The sequence below is a fragment of the Diabrotica undecimpunctata genome, chromosome 2 (assembly GCF_040954645.1).
Source record: "Diabrotica undecimpunctata isolate CICGRU chromosome 2, icDiaUnde3, whole genome shotgun sequence".
Taxonomy (NCBI): Eukaryota; Metazoa; Arthropoda; class Insecta; order Coleoptera; family Chrysomelidae; genus Diabrotica; species Diabrotica undecimpunctata.
In genome coordinates, this window is record NC_092804.1 from 4,749,361 (window position 1) to 4,772,460 (window position 23,100).

At 31.7% G+C, this 23,100-nt stretch overlaps 2 protein-coding genes across 3 annotated transcripts in view; both read right to left on the reverse strand.

The window, feature by feature from the left end:
* Positions 1-3,738, reverse strand: part of Zdhhc8 (zinc finger DHHC-type containing 8) — a 41,929-nt gene extending 38,191 nt beyond the window's left edge. Inside the window, exons 1-3 of the mRNA XM_072522148.1 lie at positions 3,530-3,738; positions 3,352-3,470; positions 2,034-2,191 (exon numbers count right to left, since the gene is read on the reverse strand). Coding sequence (XP_072378249.1) covers positions 2,034-2,191; positions 3,352-3,470; positions 3,530-3,621 — 369 coding nt within the window. The 5' untranslated portion in view covers positions 3,622-3,738. The remainder of the gene's footprint in view (positions 1-2,033; positions 2,192-3,351; positions 3,471-3,529) is intronic.
* A 6,269-nt stretch (positions 3,739-10,007) lies between these two features.
* Positions 10,008-23,073, reverse strand: LOC140434115 (protein TFG-like). 2 transcript variants are annotated; one of them, XM_072522152.1, is made up of 6 exons: positions 22,922-23,073; positions 22,676-22,871; positions 18,374-18,613; positions 17,121-17,282; positions 16,854-17,040; positions 10,008-11,933 (listed from the first exon to the last, which is right to left on the reverse strand). In XM_072522152.1, the coding sequence occupies exons 2-6, from the start codon at positions 22,863-22,865 to the stop codon at positions 11,726-11,728; spliced, it is 987 nt and encodes a 328-aa protein (XP_072378253.1). In that variant the 5' UTR covers positions 22,866-22,871; positions 22,922-23,073; the 3' UTR covers positions 10,008-11,725. The 2 variants fall into 2 exon arrangements, with proteins under 2 accessions (XP_072378253.1, XP_072378252.1); XM_072522151.1 differs by having other exon boundaries at positions 17,094-17,282.
* Positions 23,074-23,100: the final 27 nt, after the last annotated feature.

The following is a 23,100-nucleotide window of genomic DNA, read 5'->3' on the forward strand; positions in this document are numbered from 1 at the left end:
TCTAATAATATCCACAATGAAGCCATTACAACCTGGAGATTTCCTTTTTTTTAGTTTTCTTATGGTCTCTCAGATGGTTTTCTGACACCATTCAAATATGTATTTTCCTGGCTCTATATTTACAGCAGGCCTTGTGGAGGTTGCTAAAGATTTTCCTACATGTGCAAAATATTGATTTCATTGATTAGACATGTCCTCAGCTCCATTAAATGTAAAATTATTTAATCACTAATTAATAGTACAATTTTTATGATACTGCTATTCCTATCAAAATCCTAAGGATTTTTTCGCAGACATGTAATTAGTAGTGAAACATAGATTCATTTCTGCAAGTCAGAGATATAGGTTTAATGTAGTGTAGTGAAATAGTCAAGAAAAAGAGGCAAAAGCCCACCAAAGCAAACCAAGACAATCCTATCAACTGGAAAAGTGAAGCCAATTATTTTTTTGGAATGAGAAATATATTTTCATATTGAGTACTTATTTAAAAAATGCTTCAGCAATGGCTGTCGTATATTAAGAAACTCTATTTGACCACTTCAATGCTGAGTTGACAAAAATATCATGGTTTGACCCACAAAAAAATCTCTCCATAGTTATAGCCTGAAGGTCACACAATTTTGAAGAGCTCAAGGCAAAAAATATTATAATAGAGTTATCAAGTGTATCGATGTATATGTAATAAAAATCTTTATCTGAATCTACTGTACCTATAATTTACAATCAATACATAAATAGTCTTAGAATGATATAGAGGATATTATTCTTACAGCATGAACATATGGAAGCTGACTTTTCGTCTAATCTCAGGAGGATTTGAAGGTACAAATAACTTAGACTTCCTTTTTAGATTTGCTAATGTGAATGAATTTAACAAACTTTGACAACATACAAGTGGAATGTGGAGTGATTCACCGCAATAAGCCAATCAGAGAGCTCTAAGTAAGAGCAGCAAACATTCCACCCGGAATGAAAAGCCATGATGATGATGAATGTGAATGATCTTTGTCTAAATGGTAATAAATGACACTCTATATGTTTCTATAAGCTATTAAATGAAAGTTTCCATGTGTTATACTCTATGGACAATCATAAACTAAAAACTGGTAAGAGAATAAAGGATTTAGAAGTTAGCTTTAACAGTAAAATTTCAAAAAGTAACAAACAAAATGTAGGTTCTGAAATGTTGTTCCCTACATTTTATTTTTCCATTCATTCATTTCCCTCTATGAAGGAATTATATAAATGTTTAATCTGTGTGATGTTTTACTTTTATTAAAATAAACCAACAGTGGATGTTTTATAAGCACTTAATGTGTATTTTAAGGTCCAAAAGTAGCAGCCTATGCTATTACAACTCCAGAGGAATATTATCATTTCCACCAACCACTTCTTGTGTTGGCATAATTGTTTTTGGGAATAGACTGTACCTCTACAACTATCATGAATTCAGAATCTAGACATAGGTGACAAAGTTAACAGTTGTAAAAGCTTTTAACAAACCACATACTCTTAGATTGTTTTAGTTAGACTTTTAATACACAAAGATAAGATTTATTAACAATATGGGGTCCACTAGTAATATTTTTATCTTAAGCTAACTCTTAGCTTTCCTAGCCTATTAAAGACATCCATCATTGCCTATACCCAATTGTATTGTGACAATACACAAATATTCATACAAATAATTATAGCATAAACAAAAAGCTTACAATTTTTATTTCTTGATGAGTGTTCAATAGATAAACGTCCAGACAAGTAAACGAATAACAAAGAAAAGTGGCACATTTGAAAACAAATTCTGTAAAAAAGAAGTATTCAAACAAATGCATCATTTAAATAGTAAAAACAAACAATTTTTGTATAAATAGATTTTTATGTTCAAATTCTATAAATTGAGATTTTTTCTAGTTTCCCTCACCATTTACAAAGAAATAGACAACAAATGTGTTTTACTATAAATGCACCTTTTAAAGTGAAATGAGAGTAACCAAATATACATATAATTGACATGTAAAACACCAAAAACTTACCTCTATACAGTGATTACACACACTACAATGGGAACACCTTGGTGGTCTGTAAAATTTACATGTAACACACCATTTCATTCTAACTGTAATACCATTAATGTCAACATTTTTATAGAGAGGTGCTCTAAAATCATCTTCTCTATCTTCGTCAGGAGGTGCTGTAAAAGAAATATAAAAAAAGTCAAGTATAATATATAATATATTTTATTATTTGTATTTATAAAAAATATATATTTTTTATAAATACAAATAATAATTTTAGTATGCTTTTTTTAATAAATACATCTGGTGTGCTGAGCTGATTGCTGTGTATTTATGTGTATAAAACGTTATAAAACAACTAAATATTTGTCATACAGAGACTGACCAAGAGCTTTATAAATGTATAGAACTATGAACATGTATTCCTAAGGAACATTGAAATTAACTACTAGATAAAAAATGGTCTAAAGGAAAACAGATACATTAAAATAAAAAATATACATAAATATGTAATTTGACAGTTTTTGTTATTCTTTTACCTGTTTTTCAGAAACTTTCATCTAAAATTTAATAAATATGAAAGTTCTTAAATATTTTCCAGAGAAATATTCTTATAAAAGAAATAAATTGTAAGAAAATGGTGACCTGATGTATATTTGACTTACATAAGACAACAAACTTCTGCTGTATATCAAATATTTTTTTTATTTAAAGACTTACAAATTTTTTAAAATATATGTGTACAAATCTCTTGCATATCTATAAAATAGATGCTTTATAGTTGGCAGTTGATATGCTGTAGGATCTATATTAATATTTTGAATGGATGGGGCATATTTTATATTTCCTACAAAAAAAATCCTAATAACACCTACTTTAAAAAACACCATGAATGTATGTGCAAACCTTTGCTTCTCTACAGCTTTATCTATTATTAGTAATACTATGTTATATATATTAGTAATATTATCAGTAATACTATGAATAATTTATAAATTTGCATTTAAAATATAGGAAAGAGGATTTTTTTAACTTTCAGGTTTATAATACTTTAACTAGTTAACTTTTAAAAATAATTGAAATATATTGATTTATTTGTTGATATTATTACTGAGAAACTGTTCGTCACTGAGCAACAAGTAATTTCCTGTCTTATAAAAACTAGCTATTTTACTGATAACATTTACCAGTAAAAATGAATATTTTTCATAGAAATATCTAGAATAAATCGTTAACTTTGTATTAGATTGCACAACATCTAAAAACGAATCAGTTCTGTATTTATCAACAAAGCGCGGAAGTGTAAAAATACAAAAAAAATCAAGTGGACATTCACCTTTGGGGATAACTCCTGGATCCATAAATGTTGCTAATGTGAAATTGGCTAAGACGAAGAAAGTGATAACACCTTGGCACGCTGGAACCCATGGGTGATCCGCTAGGTAATACTGGGCCCTAAAAGCACAACACAACACCTATATTTGGATGTATAAACATATACATAAATAACTTACGGATAGTAAAAAAATAAAGAAGTGGCAACGATGAGCAACGTCCATGCAAATGTAGCCGGTATATATCTAGTTTTTACATCACACTTGGGCATAATGTTTTTTATTTTATCGGATGCACCCTTAAGTTCTAGCGAAAGTCTGAAAATTCAGTCTCTGGTCTCATACAGGTCAACATGGCTGGCAGAGGCAGACACTACAATGAGAAGTTAGTCATATTTAAATGTCATTTAAGAATAAACGTCAGACGTCTTATCATAACAATTATATGCGTATTCTGTGATCACAATACACATAAATACGATATGATAATGCGCATCGGCAGAGCGCGCTAAATTTCCAGACCGGAATGTTAACAGTTAATTAAAATATAAATGCATATTTACCATAAAAACAGTCAATAAACAAGTATAGCTTAATTGAATTAAACTTTCAGATGGATTTAAAGTTCTATGGAAAATTATTCCTTTTTCTTGGCACCGAAAAAGGAGTGTCTTGGTTATTATTGATAAATTATTGGTTTCGATTTTTTTCTTATTTTAACAAATGCTACTGCGGCCTCTGTATCCGCTATTTCATTTCACATGAATGATCCCACTAATAAATTGTTCGTATTGGTATTCAAAAAAAAACGTACCTAGCTGTTTATTATAACTTGTGTTATTGGCTATAAATTGGTTATTAATTATTGTGCGGCGTATGGTTTTTACTTACAATCATCAGGTTTGTGACTCGTTCCTTCTGCTTTAGTAATAAATATAGGATTTGTATATCAAAATGTTATCAAATTTAAAAGTTCCGGACTGTAGTAAAGAAGGTCAAAAATGTTATCTCTGTGACGTCATGTTCGATTAATATTTATGGTTTTTAATCTATTATTTATATACTATTTTTTTCATCGAGTTTAGATTCTAACTCGATGATTTTTTTTACACAAACGGAACAAAAAGGCAGTGACACTTCCAAAAAATTGTAAACGACGAAAACTTTCTAATATAATTTTCCAGACGTAAAAACCAAATGTTCTTTCTTTCGATTTTAATAATTCATCTCTACTTTAACATAATTTACCATTTTTACTGTGAATTAACCATAATTTTAGTTTAAAATATGTATGTTTTTACTTCTCAAATCGTTTTTTTTTATATTAACAGTCAAAATTTTTAACTTTTTGAAGACTCTCTTCTAAACAGCACTGTGAGATTACAGGAATTTTATTAAATAAATTTAATGTACAGATTATTACTGTCTATCACAATCCAGATAGTGATTTAGACAAATTCTTTACCATTATGGCTAAAGCTCTTAAAAAAGTTACATACACACACCGGACGACAGAGCGCGTTGCAATTTATTATAGCATTAAACAGAAAAGAACTTTTTGCTGTAACAAAGAGTACCATTACATTAAGTATTCGTGTTCAGCGACCTCGAAAACCTCTATGTAATGTCTTTTGACTTATTTCTAATGAAAATAAAATAAAACCCCACGAGACGAGGTCTATCCTAGGCACCAGGTAGCTCGAAAATCATCTGTCATAGTATTCATGTTCAACGAGCTCAAAAACCCCCCGAGTAAAGACTTTTGAATAAAAATAACATAAAACTTCAGGAGACGAGGTCCACACTGGGCACTAGGTAGCTCAAGGACCATATCGTCGTTATCATATTCGTGTACAGCGACCTTTAACCCCCCACCCCGAATAACAAAACTGAACCCATTCCCCATTCCTGTCGATATTTTCAGAGTTGCAAATTTTTCATTTTCTATGCACGTTGGACAAACTCGTCCTCCTCATGGACAAAATGCAATTTTCAAACATTCCTGATACTTTCCCGAATCGAATGCAAAAAAATGAATAGCGATTCATCCTGCTGCGAAAAATTGTTAGGCTTAGTGCTTCATTGTCTTGCCTATGGTGTATAGTATATATTATGTAATGTTTGTTGCATATTAAATAAAATCTTAACTAATACAATAGACATGTAGATTTTCACAATTATGCCACTAGAAACAACAGTAATCTTGTACCAGAATTTGGCAACCTTGAGAGATCCAAAAATGGTTCAAGGTATTTTAGTCATTGTTTTATAACATATAGTGCCAGCTGGAACAAAAGCTCTTAAGTTTTATCAATTTAAAGCAACAATTAAGAGATACCTTATAGTGAATGCCTTTTTTTCATTTCGAGAGCATTTCTCGTCCAATTTTAATGTTGTGATTGTTATGTCTGCTATCTTGTTAATACGCTTAGTTTTATTTGACTATTGACTTCATTATTTATATTTACTTTTGTTTATAATTATATTTGACTTGTAAACATACTTTTTGTATCATTATTACCAATAAACTATCTATTTATTTCATCCAAAATAACTGCATTGACTCGTACTGCTACAAAATCGGTCTTTTTTGGTGACTTCATTTCCATAGCTAGTTTCTCCGTGAATAATCTCCAACTTATGCATGTACAGCTTTATTAGGCCTTTTAGGCCCATTGCTGAATGGATAATTTCCATCGTTTTCTGTTCTTAGCTATCAGCTTCCAATCTCTGATTCCCATCTCTCCGACATCTTCCATCACTACATCTCTCCATTTCTTTCTTGGTCTTCCTCTCTTTTTTTGTCCTCAGGTACTCTAAAAGCAGTATTCTTGACTAGTCTATTACCTTGCATTCTTTCTAGATGTCCGAGCCATTCTAATCTACGTTTTTTACCACTTTTGTTATTGTAGGGTTAACATAAAAATGGTACACTTCTGCATTCGTTTGTCTTCTCCATTCTCCCTCTACTACTTTTCCACCAAACATTCTGCGAAGTATCTTTCTTTCTCATGCTTCCAATCTATTCTGTATGGTTTTGTTCATAGTCCATGTCTCGGTAGCGTATAGCATTGTGTGTCTAATTATAGTTTTGTATACTCTTATTTTTGTATTACGAGATATATCTTTGGCCTTAATTATTTTGATCATGGCTCCAACACATCTGTTGCTCTTGGTCAGTCTCAGGCGGATTTCAGTTTTTTCCTTACATCTCTGATAATAAGAGTACCTAAGTACATATATTCACCCACCTTTCTCGAATTCTACAACCGATCCATCCTCCACCTCCAATTTAAAGGACCCCCTGGTGTTTATTCCTTTTCTGCTCGAGATTTCCATAAACTTCGATTTATTAATATTAATTTTGATGAGAACCACATCATCAGCGTATCCAAAGCATTGGTGCTCTTTATATAAAATAGTGTCGGAGCTATTTATCCCACTAACCCTTACAATTTTTTCTAGAAATATATTGAATAGCAATGTAGACAACGGGTCTCTTTGGCGAACACCTTTTTTCACTTGTCATTTTTACCAATCTTACTATTTTTTCTGGCACTTGTAAACAATGAAAAGTACTTGTGCTGAAATGTTGTATTCATAGCAAGGATTTGTTTTACCATAAAAATTTGATCGGTTGTTGATCTTTCCGAAATCCTCCCTGGTATTCTCCTCTACATATATTTCTAATCGTTTTGTAATTAGTATGGCGAGCACTTTATATATTACCTCTAATACGGATATTCCTCTATAGTTTGCGCATTCAGTTCTATCTCCCTTTTTGTGTATAGGAATTATAATCGACTTATTCCATTCTTGAGGCATCCCACACTTCTAGATTAGCTCATTAAGGCCTCTCCTCAATGTTTTAAGTTCTCTGCCACAATGCCGCTCTCCCTGGGGCTTTTTTATATATTGTATTATTTCTTCTCTTGTGGGCTTTGGTATTTCTTATATTACTATTTGAAGTTTAGGAACATTATAATTTTCTTCAGAAGTCACTTCATCCGTTATTTAGCATCTCTTCGAAATATTCTTTCCACCTTTCACATATTCGTGGTTCATGGTATTCGTCCACTATCAGGTTTCCTTGCTATCTTTTACATTCATCGTTCTTCTCTGATACTCAATTTTAATGTATTTTACCTCTTTGTAAAAAATTTTTATTTCATTTTCTTCAATACGCTTTACTTTATCATCCATATACTTTCGTTTCCGCTTTCTTAGGATTTTTTTTATTTATTTTCGTTGTTCGGCATACCTTTCTAGGTCGTCTTGTTTTTGCGATCGTAAACTTTTTAATCTAAAATCTGATCTTTTTCTCAAAACTCTGTTCTACATTCGTCATCGAACCAGTGGTTTTTTCTAAATCTTTTTATTCTTGGTATGTTCTTCAACGTGCTTTTCTTACAGTGTTTGTCATTTTCAATAACTTTTGTTGTATGGTACTCACAGTAATACTATCTTGTTTGGTGTAGGTTTCTTGTATATCCTTTGGATAATCCTGCACCACCTCAAATTTTCGCAGTTTTTCAAAATTAAATTTAAGTTGCACTTTCTTTTTCCGTTTATGCTTTTTAATTATTGCATCTCTCATATTACTTAATTCTAACCAAAAAATGATCTGAGTCTACGTCAGCCCTTCTGCACGTTTTCACATTTATTCGCGATTGAAACTGAATGTAGAGGGCAGGTCGATGTCATGGCGGATATAAATGGTATAAACAAACATAATAGTCTAATATTTACCATTGCTTTTGAATGTTTAGTTTGGTTTAAGACGAGTTATTTTTATCATTTAAAAATGGAAATTAGCCTAATGATATCTTTGAGTATTGTGGTGAAGCAAAGAGACCATTGGTTGAAGGGGAAGCAGTTTTCAAGTGATGAATTCTTAAATTTTAACTTTAATGTTTGGAACTGGCTTGTGTATTGATGAATCCTATTTTGTGTATACCTGGAACCCAGAGTATAATGTTCTGTGTAATGTTTGTCTTACTAATACATGCATTATTTGATATTATGCCTATGTTTTTAATGTTAATTTTTATTTTATACTATTTTTTGACATATGTAAGTACTTTATTGTATATTAACATAAATAAATAACTTGAACTTGACTTTATTGTAAGATAATTCATTTGATTACATGAAATCAACTTTCAGAAAAGATCATAGCACATGATCTGTCTTTAAAATATTCCATAATAAATCATGAGGAAAAAACCTCATGATACTATCCCAATCCCAACCTGGTAAGTATTATTTGTATTTCTGTTATTTAAGAAAATAAATTATGTATTCTCAATATAATATTGACTTAACGATAGTGGTATTTTCTTTTTATTGATTTCCTCTTTTTCCTCAAGTTTTCCAGTTTAGGAAAGAGAAATAGGGAAACACCTTTCCCTATTTCTCAATAGGGGAGGAACAGAACAACATCGATTTGATTTAAAATACTTTAACGTAGTCATAATGCTGAAATTTACTAAAAAAATTTAATAATTCTATTCAAATCAACAGCTGTCTGGTTTGTTTATACCACTTTTAGTAGTTTAAATTTATTCCGCCAGAGGTCAGATACTTTGTTTTCAATCGCGAATTAAATTGGCGAATTTTTCTTGTATTAGGATGTGATCTATTTGATTAGTTTCATTTGATCCCGGAAATTTTCCACGTTCTTATATACAGTATACTCCCTCTATAACGAACACGGTTATTACGAGGTTTCGCTTATAACGAGATACATTAGATGTCCCGTGAAATTTCTATTGAACTATAACCTTCTATATATAACTATAGATCCAAAAACGTGTTTTTTACGTTTTTAGTCCGGTCGTGGCTATAAATACCTTTTCAAACAGCCCCTCAATAAACTTAACTGCAGCCCGCAATAAACTTCTTTACAATGAATAAATACAACTGTTTCACATCTTTAGAAAATATATGATAGAATGATACTGGACCATTTAAAGCAGTTAAAAATAACAGAGTTCTTAAAATTGCAGAAGCAATAGTTTATGTTATCCTTGAAAATACGATTTATACATTATGTAGTTGGAAAAAAATATAAGTACAGCTTTTTTGTTTTAACGTATATCATTGATAATAAAAGTAAACACTTCTTTTATGAATTAATATATTTCATTGACAATAAAAGTAAATAACTTTTTTTCAAAAACGCCATTCAAACAATATTTATTAACATCTTATATTGCTCCGAATGGCCTCACTATAGGAAGTTAATGGTTTAGAAAACTACAGATTCATATGTATGCACAGTATTATGATTGTCTGATATAACGAGATCGGCTTATAACGAGGTAGTTAGTCTGTCATTTCAGTTCTCGTTATAGAGGGAGTCTACTGTATATATATATATATATATATATATATATATATATATATATATATATATATATATATATTTCTCCTGAAATGCGTACTGATTATTTTCATCCTGTTTTCAATTGCGAATGTAATCAATCTTTCGCCATTATCATTTGTATTCAAATGTTTTCTTTCACCCCCTGTTATGTTTTTATTTATATCTTCTCTTCCGGCCTTGGCATTGGCCTATAATAATTTTAATATCTTGTCTCTCCAACTTATAGATCTGTGTAATTATTTGTGGAAGGAAACGAGGAAAAAAAGACACTTTGAAAATATTAATTTATTTATTGCTTACATCCTAGAGCATCATCAGAATAGATAGTAAAAATGCAATCATCATACATAAAACGATTAAAAATAACATTTAATATCATCATCAGTTTAACGTACAAATGTGTCCTCTTTAAACGACCACTAAAAGGTTTTAAAATCTTAAATAAATTTTAGATAAAAACTAGGCGAGTCTGTGTGTACGAAAACAAGCCTAAATTACGTCGAACAATTCGTCTAAATCACCTTATTTCGCTTGAAAGGAAGTCAAAGTTGAATGTAGTCGTAAAAAATTATTAAAACAATTTAATTCATGATATACATAACGACTTATAGTAGAAGGCGTGAAGCCTTCTCAATTTATGTCTATAATGGTAATAAGAGACGAACAAGAGGTTCAAAAATAAACCTAGACATTTATAAAAAATGGTAATGGGGAAGCTATTGGAAAACTACCATAAAAGAAGACAAAAATCATAATAAAACAAACAATTACCTACTAAAACATTAAAAAAAAAAAAAACCTTTGGGATCAATTTATGGCAACGAAAAGAGAAGATCAATTCACCTTACGATTTAGAAGCGATTTTGTTCAACAAAAAGTCACTAAACAAGATATAAAATGCTGAATACTACAACTACGTTATGTATATCATGATTTAATTGCAATTTATATATAAATAAAAGTCTTTCAATAAAAAAATTACCTAAGTATCCTACCACAGATCCAGTCGAGTAACATAGTTACAATCCGTCGATTTCATCATTATTTCACATTTTTAAACTAAATAATTATTTAAATTCCTAGGCTACTAAGATCTCTTAGTTCAATATATTTATATACAGGTTAAGTCAGAATTTATTACAATCCAATAGAATTACGAAATATGTTTTTTTTTGTTAACTCATTCGTATTCCTAAATCTTTCTATAAATAGTTGTTAACCTGTACACTTTATATCAAGTATTGGTAGAATGGGTTAAGAAGTTTGTAGAAATGATTTTTGAATAAAAAATTGATCAGTTGACAAAATTTTGTTTTATGGTTTTTTAGACACCAGGATTCAGAGAAACATTTATTTTTGACACTGACACGCAGCTGGGTTCCCCATTCCCATCCCAGTTCCAAAATTACCTAAAAAAAAATGAATTCGAAATTAACAACAGTTAAAAACGAGGTATGAGACAAAACTGTTTGATTTCCTGACTGTTCTTCAATATATACTTTGAATATATCATAAAGGTGAATTTGCTGTTGATCAAAGCAGACATATGTACAGATGACGCGGTTATTTTCGCAAATGGTTGCAAAATATTACTCATTGGGATATCTAGAACTCTCTAATTTGTTAAAATTGTTCTGCAGGAAGAAACATTGTACCTATTAACTACTTCAAGAACATCCGAAAAGGTGAGATCCTGCTAGAAGACGAACATATTTCCAAATAACATTTTTCACTGAAAAATCATTTCTGAAAGTTTCCCAATCCATTCACCAATCAACCTGTACCATTAAAACGAAATAGACTTATCGAAAACAACAAAATAACTTATCCTCCAAATAAACTTAAAACTTAACCTCCAAATTTGATTTCCCTTAGTCAAAAACGACTCGACCCAAACAAAAAATTATCAATTGCTAGACGGAACTTACTCACGTTCGGGTCTTTTCACAGACTAGTCTAAAATAGTCTCAATAGAAATAGTTAGTCGTCTATTGACGTGGTGGCATGAAACCGTGTTGTGGCGAGGGCTGGGTGAATCCCTTCGAGTAGGGATTGCCTTGGGCTGAAGCGGGGTACACTACTGGTGGGTGTCCGTACTGTTGCTGCTGTGGGTAGGAAAGGCTTCCTTGCGGTGGGTTCGAGTAAGCGTTGGAACTCGGAACTTGGGAGCTGTCCATCACTTGAGGAACGTAACGTCTAAAAATACGAGCACCAGTAAATTAATTGAATCTATATTTGTATAAATGATGAAAGAATAGAGTAGAGTAAATTTTTTAACATAATTGAGCAAATAACGTCACATTATTTATCACAGATTAAATATATATTGTTGTGTTTTGAATTAGTCTAAAATATGTAAAGAAAAATATTATATAAATTTAATTTCATCGGCCAATAAACTTGATTTAATAAATAAATAGGAAAATTATTTCTGTAAAAACCAAATAGATAAGAATGAGTAATGGTTTTTCTAAACTATGATAAAACACAAGATATGATAGCAATAGTCGGTTTTTAATAAACAATTATTATGTCAAAGGCACATGTATAGGAATCCTTTAAATTTTAAATACAAAATAGAAATCTTTTGTACACAGAGTTTTGAAAGAAGAAAGCTTTTAGTAATAGATGAGGGTAGATAATAATCTTGATGTTTAGTTATATTGTTATATCGAGACATAAACAAAAAGAAAGGAATTATTCATGAAAAATTGGAAATACCAAATGATATAAGGTCATGACGACAGCGAGTTTGTTTACTGAAAAAGTATTGAATGTGATTGGTAGAAGCGGAAGGTAGAGGGAAACAATGCCAAGCCGATTTTGCGACGCCGGAGGAGATAAGCTGGTTGTTTTGGTTGCTCCATAGCCTGCAGTAAAAGTGAGCAGAGAACTAGGAATAAAAGCAAGGAAAATCAAAGACGAGAAGAAATTATAGAATAAGAAGAGATTTTAGAAACAACAATGGTAGAGACAGAAAGTCGGGAATTATCAGGAATAGAGAAGATTTTACAACTGATACAAAAAAATCAACAAGAAACAACACAAACCATGAATAAAAATCAACAGGAGACAAAAAAGGCAATAGAAGAAAACAACAGAAATATAGAGAGTATCAAAAAGGAAATGGTACAGAAAATTGAAGAGATTATAGAAAAAAGCGAGAAACAGAAAATAGAGGTTAAATAAATTAAAAAACAAATGAAGGAAATCAAGACTGCCAGAGAGAAAATTTAGAAGATTTATAAAGCAAATTGGAAAACGCAATACAAGAAGACAAGCGAGAAATAGAAGAAAGAATTAAAAGGAATGAAAAACAAATTACGGAAATTAAGGTGTAAAAATATGTTAGAAAAAAGGAGATACTTATACATAACACAGGGGAGGTTGAAATCCACTTTGGCGGGATGTTAGAAAATTGCACCCTGTTCCTTTTATCAAAAATCTCAGAAAAAAATTACAATTTGTAGAAGATTTTGAAACATGTCAAGAAATCATCAGAAACCATCTTAAGGATGAAGTGAGTCTATGGTTTGATAGCAAAGAAGACGAATTTTATAGTTGGGAGAATTTCGAAAAAAGATTTCTAAATTATTTCTGGAGCAAAATCCAGTAATTCGAAATTAACAAGGAACTACAGAACGGGAGATATAACGACAATAAAGGAATATCGGAAAAAGCTTACGCATTGCAGATTTATAACAATGCCAAATATTTGGAATAGAACTGATCACCAGAACAACTGGTAGAACTAATTGCAAGACATTTTGAAGAAACCTTAGAAGATCATGTTACTTTGTAAAATTATAAAGATATTGATAGCCTGTGTCAGTTCTTGCAAATAAGAGAATCGCGTCTACGAGACAGAAAAGCGAGAAGAACGCCAGTAACGCAGGAATACAAAGATAGGGGACATAATTATCGTCAAGAAAGGTCACAAAGAGAATTTATCCCGAGAAAAGAATATGAGAAAATTACGAACCAAGGAACAAACAATGGAACCGAGACAGATTCAGGGAAAATCGTAATAGGAACACATAAAAATTCTAGAGAAAATAACAATTACAGGAGAACAAATGAACAAGGTTTTCGGGACAACAGATACAACTCAGAAAGGCCAAGAGAAGTAAGAAGAGAAGTAAATAATACGACAGCAGAAGAGTATTTGGAAGAGAGACAATGCGATGACAGCAGAAACACAGGAAGACAACACGAAGGCGAAGGAGACACTAAAAACGAAGAAGCAAACCGGAATTTTTTGCCACCCCAAGGAATTCATAAAATTGGAAGAACACAAGGAAAGAGAAAATGAATCGAATTTATCATCATCATTTGTAATTCATAATATATATATATATATATATATATATATATATATATATATATATATATATATATATATATATATATATACAGTATACTCCCTCTGTAACGAACACGCTTATTACGAGGTTTCGCTTATAACGAGATACATTAGATGTCCCGTGAAATTTCTATTGAACTATAACCGTCTATAATGAGGCAAATTTGGTTATAACGAGAGAAAATAAGATCCAAAAACGTGTTTTTTACGTTTTTGGTCGGGTCGTGGCTATAAATAAATACCTTTTCAAACAGCCCCTCAATAAACTTAACTGCAGCCCGCAATAAACTTGTTTACAATGAATAAATACAACTGTTTCACATCTTTAGAAAATATATGATAGAATGATACTGGACCATTTAAAGCAGTTAAAAATGACAGAGTTCTTAAAATTGCAGAAGCAATATTTTATGTTATCCTTGAAAATAGGCTTTATGCATTATGTAGTTGGAAAAAAATATAAGTACAGATTTTTTGTTTTAACGTATATCATTGATAATAAAAGTAAACAACTCTTTTATGTTTTAATATATTTCATTGACAATAAAAGTAAATAACTTTTTTTCAAAAACGCCATTCAAACAATATTTATTAGCATCTTATATTGCTCCGAATAGCTTCACTATAGGAAGTTAATGGTTTAGAAAACTACAGATTCATATGTATGCACAGTATTATTATTGTCTGATATAACGAGATCGGCTTATAACGAGGTAATTAGTCTGTCATTTCAGTTCTCGTTACAGAGGGAGTCTACTGTATATATATATATATATATATATATATATATATATATATATATATATATATATACATACATTAACATCATAGATTAAAATATATTAACATTAAAAATGCTGATCAGTGAGAAGAATAGGATAGGCACTCCTCCACAGTATAGGGCTCAAAGTTGGTGTTGAAAAACCTTTCTTTTAAAAGCTCTATAGGGTGTTTCCCGTTGAATGTAAGATGATAGACTATTGTAAAATTTAACATATGCATATAAAGAACTTCTCTCTGTTAGAGACAATCTGTCTGAAATCCCGGCACCGACAAAATTTTCAATTTCTAATTTAACTGAGCTGCCACCGTGCTTCGGAGGGCACGTAAAAAGCCGTCGGTCCCGGCTACGAAAGTAGTCGTTAAGTCATGTTAGGGGCGCTTGCGCGACCTGAAAACCCTAACACTAGACCTTAGCAGAAGGTTACATGAACTTTACTTTACTTTAGAGACAATCTGTGAAGTGGGAAATTCAAATTAAGGTTACTTGTATTATATTCATGATTTGGAAGCAGGTAATAAAGTAAAAATTTTAAAGAGGAACATAATACATTCAAATATATAGATGTCTGAGAAAGTGAGTATATTGAGCAATTTGAATCGGCCTCTACAGGATTCTCCCGGCTTTAATCCGAGGATCACCTGTACTGCCTTTTTTTAACTATAAAGACAGTTGAGCTATCCACTGCAGCATCTCAGAAGATTATTCCATATCGCATAACGGAATAAAAGTTTGCATAATATACTCATAGTAAAATCCCCTGGTCGATAGCTCTTCAATACTCTTAAGGAGTAGCAGGCTCTATTCAGTTTTTTTTTGCCGTATTTTGTATTTTTCCCCGCAATTCAGGTTCTGGTCAATATGAAGACCAAAAAATTTAACTGATATAGCAGTTTCTGTGTTTTATGATAGAAAATTGACTGCATCTGGGAACTGTTCTCGTGACTGGCTGGTTCTAAAGTAAATACAAACTTTATCAGTAATAAACAACAGCCTATTTCCAATGAACCACTGTTCAATCTTGCTCAGAGTTTGCTCTACCATTGTTAGGAGTGTTTCTAATGTTTTTTCCAGAACAGCGAATTTGAGTCATCAGTGAAATTTACGAGGTTTGCTTGGATTTTTCGAAGGTCATTTATATTAGTGATGAGAAATTCACGAACGATCCGTTCACAAAGATCTAATCCTTTCGAAGATCCGTGATTGATACAATCACATTCTGTGACCCTATCGTTTGAATGACCCTATGAATGACGCTGTCTAGTGTTTATGAATGAACGTTTCTAATGAACGAATCTCTATAAACGGGTCCTGCATTATCATTGATTCATATACTCTCAGAAAGATTCATAAACAATATTAAACTCTACACACTTGATATTTACACAACAAATTTAATTAGTCGTTCATATGAACGGATCTTTATGAACGGGTCATTTTAATGATTGACCTGGAAGACCCAGGTCACCGAAACAAACCAGGTCTTCCCATTACTAGTTTATATAGACCAAATAGAGAAAAGGCCCCAAGACGCTGTCCTGTGGTATGACTAATTTTAAGTTGACCGATTCGGAGTAAACCGTACACCCTCGTTTCTCCCAGCATACTTTTTGTGACCTATCTGTGAGAAATTATTTTATCCATTTTAATGCCGGTCCCTGTATTCCATTAGATGTAATTTTGTATTAAGAGAACATGATCTAGGCCATCGAAAGCCTTAGATTTGCCGGACTTCTGATAATGCGTACCATCCATTCTAAGCGTTGTGATTTGATTACTTTTGATATATTCTTGTATCTTATTCTTTATCTATGCTCTTGCTCTTCTTCTTCTTTCAAAAGAGAACGTTCTCGCTGGTAACTTCGAAGAAGAAAAATAGTTATTATTGCTAAATTTTGTTGTTTTTTTTTTAGGTATACAATTCATAATGTATTATTTTCTTATAAATAAATGAGTATAGAAATATGCTTACCCTGTTGATTGGAAGTTATACTGTTGAGGATAGGGTAATGAGCTGTACTGCATTCCTGGGAAGTTAGTAGCACTAGACGAACGACCAAAATAGTCGGTTATACCGTGAGGATTAGCTGCCGATGTCACTACGGACTGTTGTCCAGGAGTGGTGGCCATAGATACCGACTGCGGTCTACTACCGGCGCCTAAAAATACATTTGTTTTTAAAGAGAAATATATATAGTTACAGCGGTCTTACGATTTGATTTTTGTTTAGTTAAATTACCTTCATTGTTAATCTGTGGAGTGGACGGCTTGGAAGAGTCTTTCGCGTCTTCCGTGCCGTTCTTCTGGCCTTTGTCTTGCAATGGATCAAACTCGCTCGAGTTCACTTTATTCAAAGAAGAACTAGATTGATTCAGATCTAAGTTTGATGTATCGCCGGATTCTAAAACATTAAAAACCAAAAATTTACGTCGCACTTTGAGGTATAGAAAAGAGACCAAGAAAGTGATAGAAAATATTCTGCATAACATGTCTACAAATTATATCATTCTGTTAGCTGAGTGTAGTGTGATAGGGAGTAGCTTTTCTCGATTACATTATATTGGAAAATTCGCACAAAATGAGAAAAATAAAGGCTTATAAAAATTCTTAAAGCAACTTATTGATGATAGTGGAGAATTCCGACAAGAGAAAAAAAATCGAAAATAATGATAATCCAAAAGAATTGAAATGCCTCTATACTTAGAGCGACAAACGAGAATATATTACAGCAGGTAAATCATTACAAATACCTTGGTTGTTGGATTACAAACTTGTGACAGAACAAATAAGTTGGAAGCTTTCGAAATGTTAGATTGCGAAGAATGTTCCACATACCATGGACAGATAGGGTGAGAAACGAGGAAGTCTTAAGAAAGGCAAATACTGAGAGAGAACTACTCAATTTGATCAAGGTACGAAAAATTGGATACCTCTACCATATTCTAAGAGGAAAAAAATATGCAATCCCTCAACTAATCATCCAGGGAAAGATTGAAGGTAAGAGAGGAGTAGGTCACAAACAAATGTCGTGGCTACGGAACATAAAGAACTGGACAGGCATAAATAGCACTGGCGATCTTTTGCATGCTGCAAAAGACAGACATCTGGCCTTAAGATAATTCGCCAACGCACTATAGGTGCACGACACTATAAGAAGAAGACAGAACAAGAAACTAGAATAAAATTGTTCAAAGTATAAAAAGTTTCTTTGTAAAATTTTTCGTTTGATCACTGGTCATTAATGTGATAGTTGTGTGTGTGTGAGAATTTAATGTACCTAATAAATTGTGAATAATCGAGAATTTTTCAAAAACATATAAAATTAACCTATACTAACTACAATGGAATTTCATTGAAATTCCTGAAATAAAATATTAATTCCTTTAAATTTGCCAGGATGTATAGTTATAGCGACGTTACTGGTCAGAGAAAAGAGCAATATCTATTTTTTAGAAATAATCTAGCATTAGATTTGAATCTGACTGTACTTACCTTGATGCCCGCTGTTAACTGTCTTATTTTCATGTACATCTATCGTATCCAGTAAGGTATTCACTTGATCCCTTATATTTCTTAGTTGCTTTTTCAGATTAGTAACTTCAGTCGATGATAAAGCACTAGCAGAATCGTTTTTCAGATCGGAATTTAATAAGATTTGTAATTTCAAAATTCGACTGCATTGTATAGCGAAAGATAAATCGTTACTTTCAAATATCGTTATAAGATCACCATCTGAAACGACATAATATGATTTATTTTCATTACTAAGTGATTTCTTTCTTTATTCTGCTTCTTATCATTAGTGAGAAAATATAGACATGTATAAAATAAATCTGTTATATTATTCAATCTGAAGTATTGTTGGGTAGTGATAGAGTGAGTCAGAGGTGAATCTTAGCTCCTAAGTGTAATCGAGTAGGCATGCTTTTTCTCGGTTGTCAATATACGAGGCGTGTTTTTTAAGTAAGTACCGTTTTGGAATTAAAAAAAGACGTGCAATGCAAAAAGACGTGCATATGGCAATAATTTTATTTTTACATGAAAGCCTGTACCTTAATCTACTTTTCTACATAATTTCCGTGAATATTGAGGCACTTGTCATAACGTGGCACCAGTTTTTGAATATCCTCCTGATAAAATTCTGCCGCCTGACTTGTTAACCACTGCATCACAAATGTTTTGACTTCGTTATCGTCTTTAAGACACTGACCGCAAAGTGTTTCTTCAAGTGCTGGAACAAATGGTAGTCGCTGGGTGCCAGATCAGGGCTGTATGGAGGATGATCTAGTTTCCCATTTAAATGATTTGATGGGATCTTTGGCCTGATTAGCCACATGTGGACGGGCATTGTCATGCAGCAAAACGATACCGTTACTCAACTTGCGACGTCTTTTGTTCTGGATTGCACGACGCAGATTTTTCAATGTCTCACAATAAGACGCTGCATTGATTGTCTCATTACGAGGCAGAAACTCCACTAGCAATACTCCTTTTCTGTCCCAAAAAACTGTGCACATGATTTTCCGGGCAGAAATTGTTTGCTTAAACTTCACTCTTTTGGGTGATGATGAATGTCGCCATTCCATGGATTGTTGTTTCGATTCTGGTGTGACGTAGGCCACCCACGTTTCATCACCAGTAACAATTTGGTCTAAAAAATCTTCACCTTCACTGTGGTACCGCTCAAGGAAAGTCAATGCACTGCCTAAACGTTGGGTTTTGTGCAAATCCGTCAACATTTTTGGAACCCAACGTGAACACAATTTCCGGTAATTCAAGTTCTCGGTAACAATGCGATACAAAACACTACGAGAATACTGAGGAAAGCAGTCGGACAATGATGAAATTGTAAAGCGTCTGTTTTCTCTCACCTTTTCGTCCACTTTCTGCACCAAATTTTCATTAACGACCGAAGGACGCCCACTCCGTTCTTCATCATGCACATTTGTGCGGCCATCTTTAAATGCTCTCACCCATTTCCTTACCATTCTATCACTCATAATGTTTTGTCCGTAAACTTCAACGATCTCACGATGAATATCGATCGGTTTCACGCCTTTAGCACTAAGAAATCGTATAACAGCACGTACTTCACAATCAGCGTGACTCACGATTGTTGGAGGCATCTTAAACACTGGAGTAAACAAGTATACAATGAAGAATCAGACTGTAAAGGCGTCAGTGCGTAGACAAGAGATGTAGGTAACCAGCGCTCATGCGCGGAACGCCGAGCGTAGCGCTGCGGCGGCGGAATCGCAAAACGGTACTTACTTAAAAAACATGCCTCGTATTACTTATACCAAGGAAATATGAACTCTACCTGTGCTACTGTTCTTACGTAGTTTGAGTAGCTTACAACAGCAGAAAAGCCAACCCCACAAAAGTGAAGCCATGCTAAATAAGAAACACACTTATAAAACCAATCACAAAGCATCAGATACAATTTTAGCAAAGAAAAGGAAGAAAGAGAAAATTAAAGGATAGGAAAGCTTCTCTAAGAATATTAGAATGGATTCTCCTAGAAAAACGGAAGATATAATACTCTCAAAAGATATTGGAATGGATTCTGGTGATGTATGATAGCAAAACATGGAAAACTGGATTAAACCATATACAAAAAATATCAAATCGACAAGTTACTCAAGAATGCCTATGCTCAAAAAGGGATCATAAAACCAATACAACACATAAGATAACAATCCAATTATGTACCACCATACATATTCTTACAAGATTGTTATTGGAATTTTTTCACTGATTTTTTAAGAAAAACTGCTAAGATGTGTCTTGCAAAGCAATTTGCAGTCAATAAAATCAACTGAAACTATACTATCCCTTTTGATATCAAAATTAATGAAGCACTAAAGAAGAATTTAATTAAAATTAATAATTTCTAACACTACAATATAACAAAAAAGAGATACATAATTGATTTATGGTCAAAATTATAATCAAAACTTATGATATAATATACTGAATTTGGTGAAAACATTATTTAAAAGTCTAAAAAATACAACCAACAGTTTTCAGTCAATCCAGCACAAAATAATGCAACATTTATGGTAAATAGTTTATATCTACACAAATTTTATTAATTTATGGCATGAAAAGACCTATTGTCATAATTTATATGATTTCTCCCATATTGTGCATTTCTGTGTGATAGTATACTAATATTGTTTTCTTTTGTAGTTTATAATTTGTTATAGCATTTGTAATCATTTTTTGGCCATTTTAAATGCAATTTTTAATTTTTTTGAATAATGTGGCTCACTATTTCACCTTTGTCTTATAATATTCAAATATTTTACATTTTTGTCACTTAAAGCTTCTTGTAACTTAGCAATTGTTTTTTAGTTATTTGTTACTAAAATGTTTAATTTATTCAATTAAACAAAACAAACGTGTGTACAACTTCTTTATAGCATCTATTTGTTTTGATTAATTCCCTTCCTATTGATAAAATAGAAAACGTTTGGACTCTACCAATAGCAATTTTCTAAAAATGTCCTGGTTAGTGAATAATTTTTTTATTTTTATAAATAACTACCTTGCTACTTAAATATGTCCTTGAAGTTGGCCTGAACAAACCTATTAACTCATAACAGGGCATTTTATAAGGTTTCTGTCAGAATATTATTCTTTGCTGTTCAATACATTTCTGAATAATGTCTCTTAGTATTATATATTTCCCTCTGAGAGTGCTAGTAAAATATCCTCTTTATTATGTAGTTTCAAGACTTGTTATAACTTTTGCAACCTTTTTTTTAATCAGTTATTGATTTGTTGAATAATGCAAGTCTTTTGTTGAAAGTCTTCATTACTTCTATTAAGTATTTGTAACTAATTCTGAATTTTGATCTTCCTAGAAACTATAAACTCCAGCTTTCTAGAAAGGTCATGGTTAGTTTATCATTTATTTCAATAATATGTCTTTTACTTTCCCACTGCGATTATTAATTACATCTATGGATGAACATATGATAAAAAATCACAAACCGCTCTGAATCAGATTATATTGCTAGTCCACTCATATTACATCATTGACAAATTGTGACATAAAAATAAATATTTAACTACTTAACTGTATATACAGTTTTTAACCTTTAACCTGCTTTACCAGTAAAAATAGTTTTTAAGACTTGACTGAACATCTGAGCTATGTTTCAGTCAAAAAATCTTTTTTTTTATTACATATATAATCAAAAATCTTAAGTAATCTTATATGTTATGGAATGTGGACATGTTTTAATAATAGATATTTACAATATGAAAAAGTCAATAGTTTTCAAAAAAATTTTTGTTTCTTTATAACAATTCATTCTGATTAGGTTTCACAAAGGAAACTGATAAAACAAATAACTGCTGATTAAACTACTGATATCTGCAAAGCAAATTTATTTATCTGTTCAAACTAATCTATAATTAAGAAAATATTGAAAACTAACCACAGACTGACTATTTTTTTGTATAAGACTGTAATATCTTCATGAATTATAAATTTTATACATCTTTAAACATTTCCTTTCATAATTAGTGGTATAAAATACCAGTTAGTAATAAAGCAAGTTAAAATAAGATAGCTGGTAGGTTAATAAAATATAACTGTAAATTCATTAAAAAAATCTGGCATCCATTGTACTAAATGCCAATTTGTTTAATAAGTACGAAATACTATCACATATCATAACAAAAACAACATCTGGAATAGAAATTAACAATTAACACATTTCGTCAGAGGCTTCTGACAAACAAAGAATGTACATTAATCCAATATTATATTTGCATAAGTACCTTCATCTTTGTATTTAATTGTGATGTCATCATTCGCTGATAATTTGCCTCTAAATACCCTCTGCATCATTAAAACCAGTTCATCGTAAGTTAAAGATTCGTTGTGAATTGGAATTCGTCTAATATCATCTCCTAGTTGTACCTTAATTATTAATTTACCACTCAAATCCAAGTCACTTTTGATCTCCATCTTAAACTAAAATTGAATAAATATAGTTTACGTAAAATCAAAATGAAGCTACTTACAATTTCATTAAATGATTAGGTTTATAAAGGAGCAAAAAAGTCTACAATTTATCCGGGGAAGGTGACTGAAACGATTAAAAATGGACAAAAACACAAGATGCAGCCGCAACGTCAAAAAGTTTTTTACGCGCTGTCAAAAACGCCGGCGTTGTCAAATCGAATAAAGCCGTTAGGCACAT

Bases quoted from the DNA above. Each gene is read 5' to 3' on its own strand.
- LOC140434115 (XM_072522151.1), bottom strand. From the start codon at position 22,865: ATGGAGATCAAAAGTGACTTGGATTTGAGTGGTAAATTAATAATTAAG. The intron at 18,614-22,675 runs GTACTTATGCAA...ATGTCGTTTCAG, and splicing joins AATTAAATACAAAGATGAAG to ATGGTGATCTTATAACGATA. The intron at 17,283-18,373 runs GTAAGTACAGTC...TTAATGTTTTAG, and splicing joins AGTTAACAGCGGGCATCAAG to AATCCGGCGATACATCAAAC.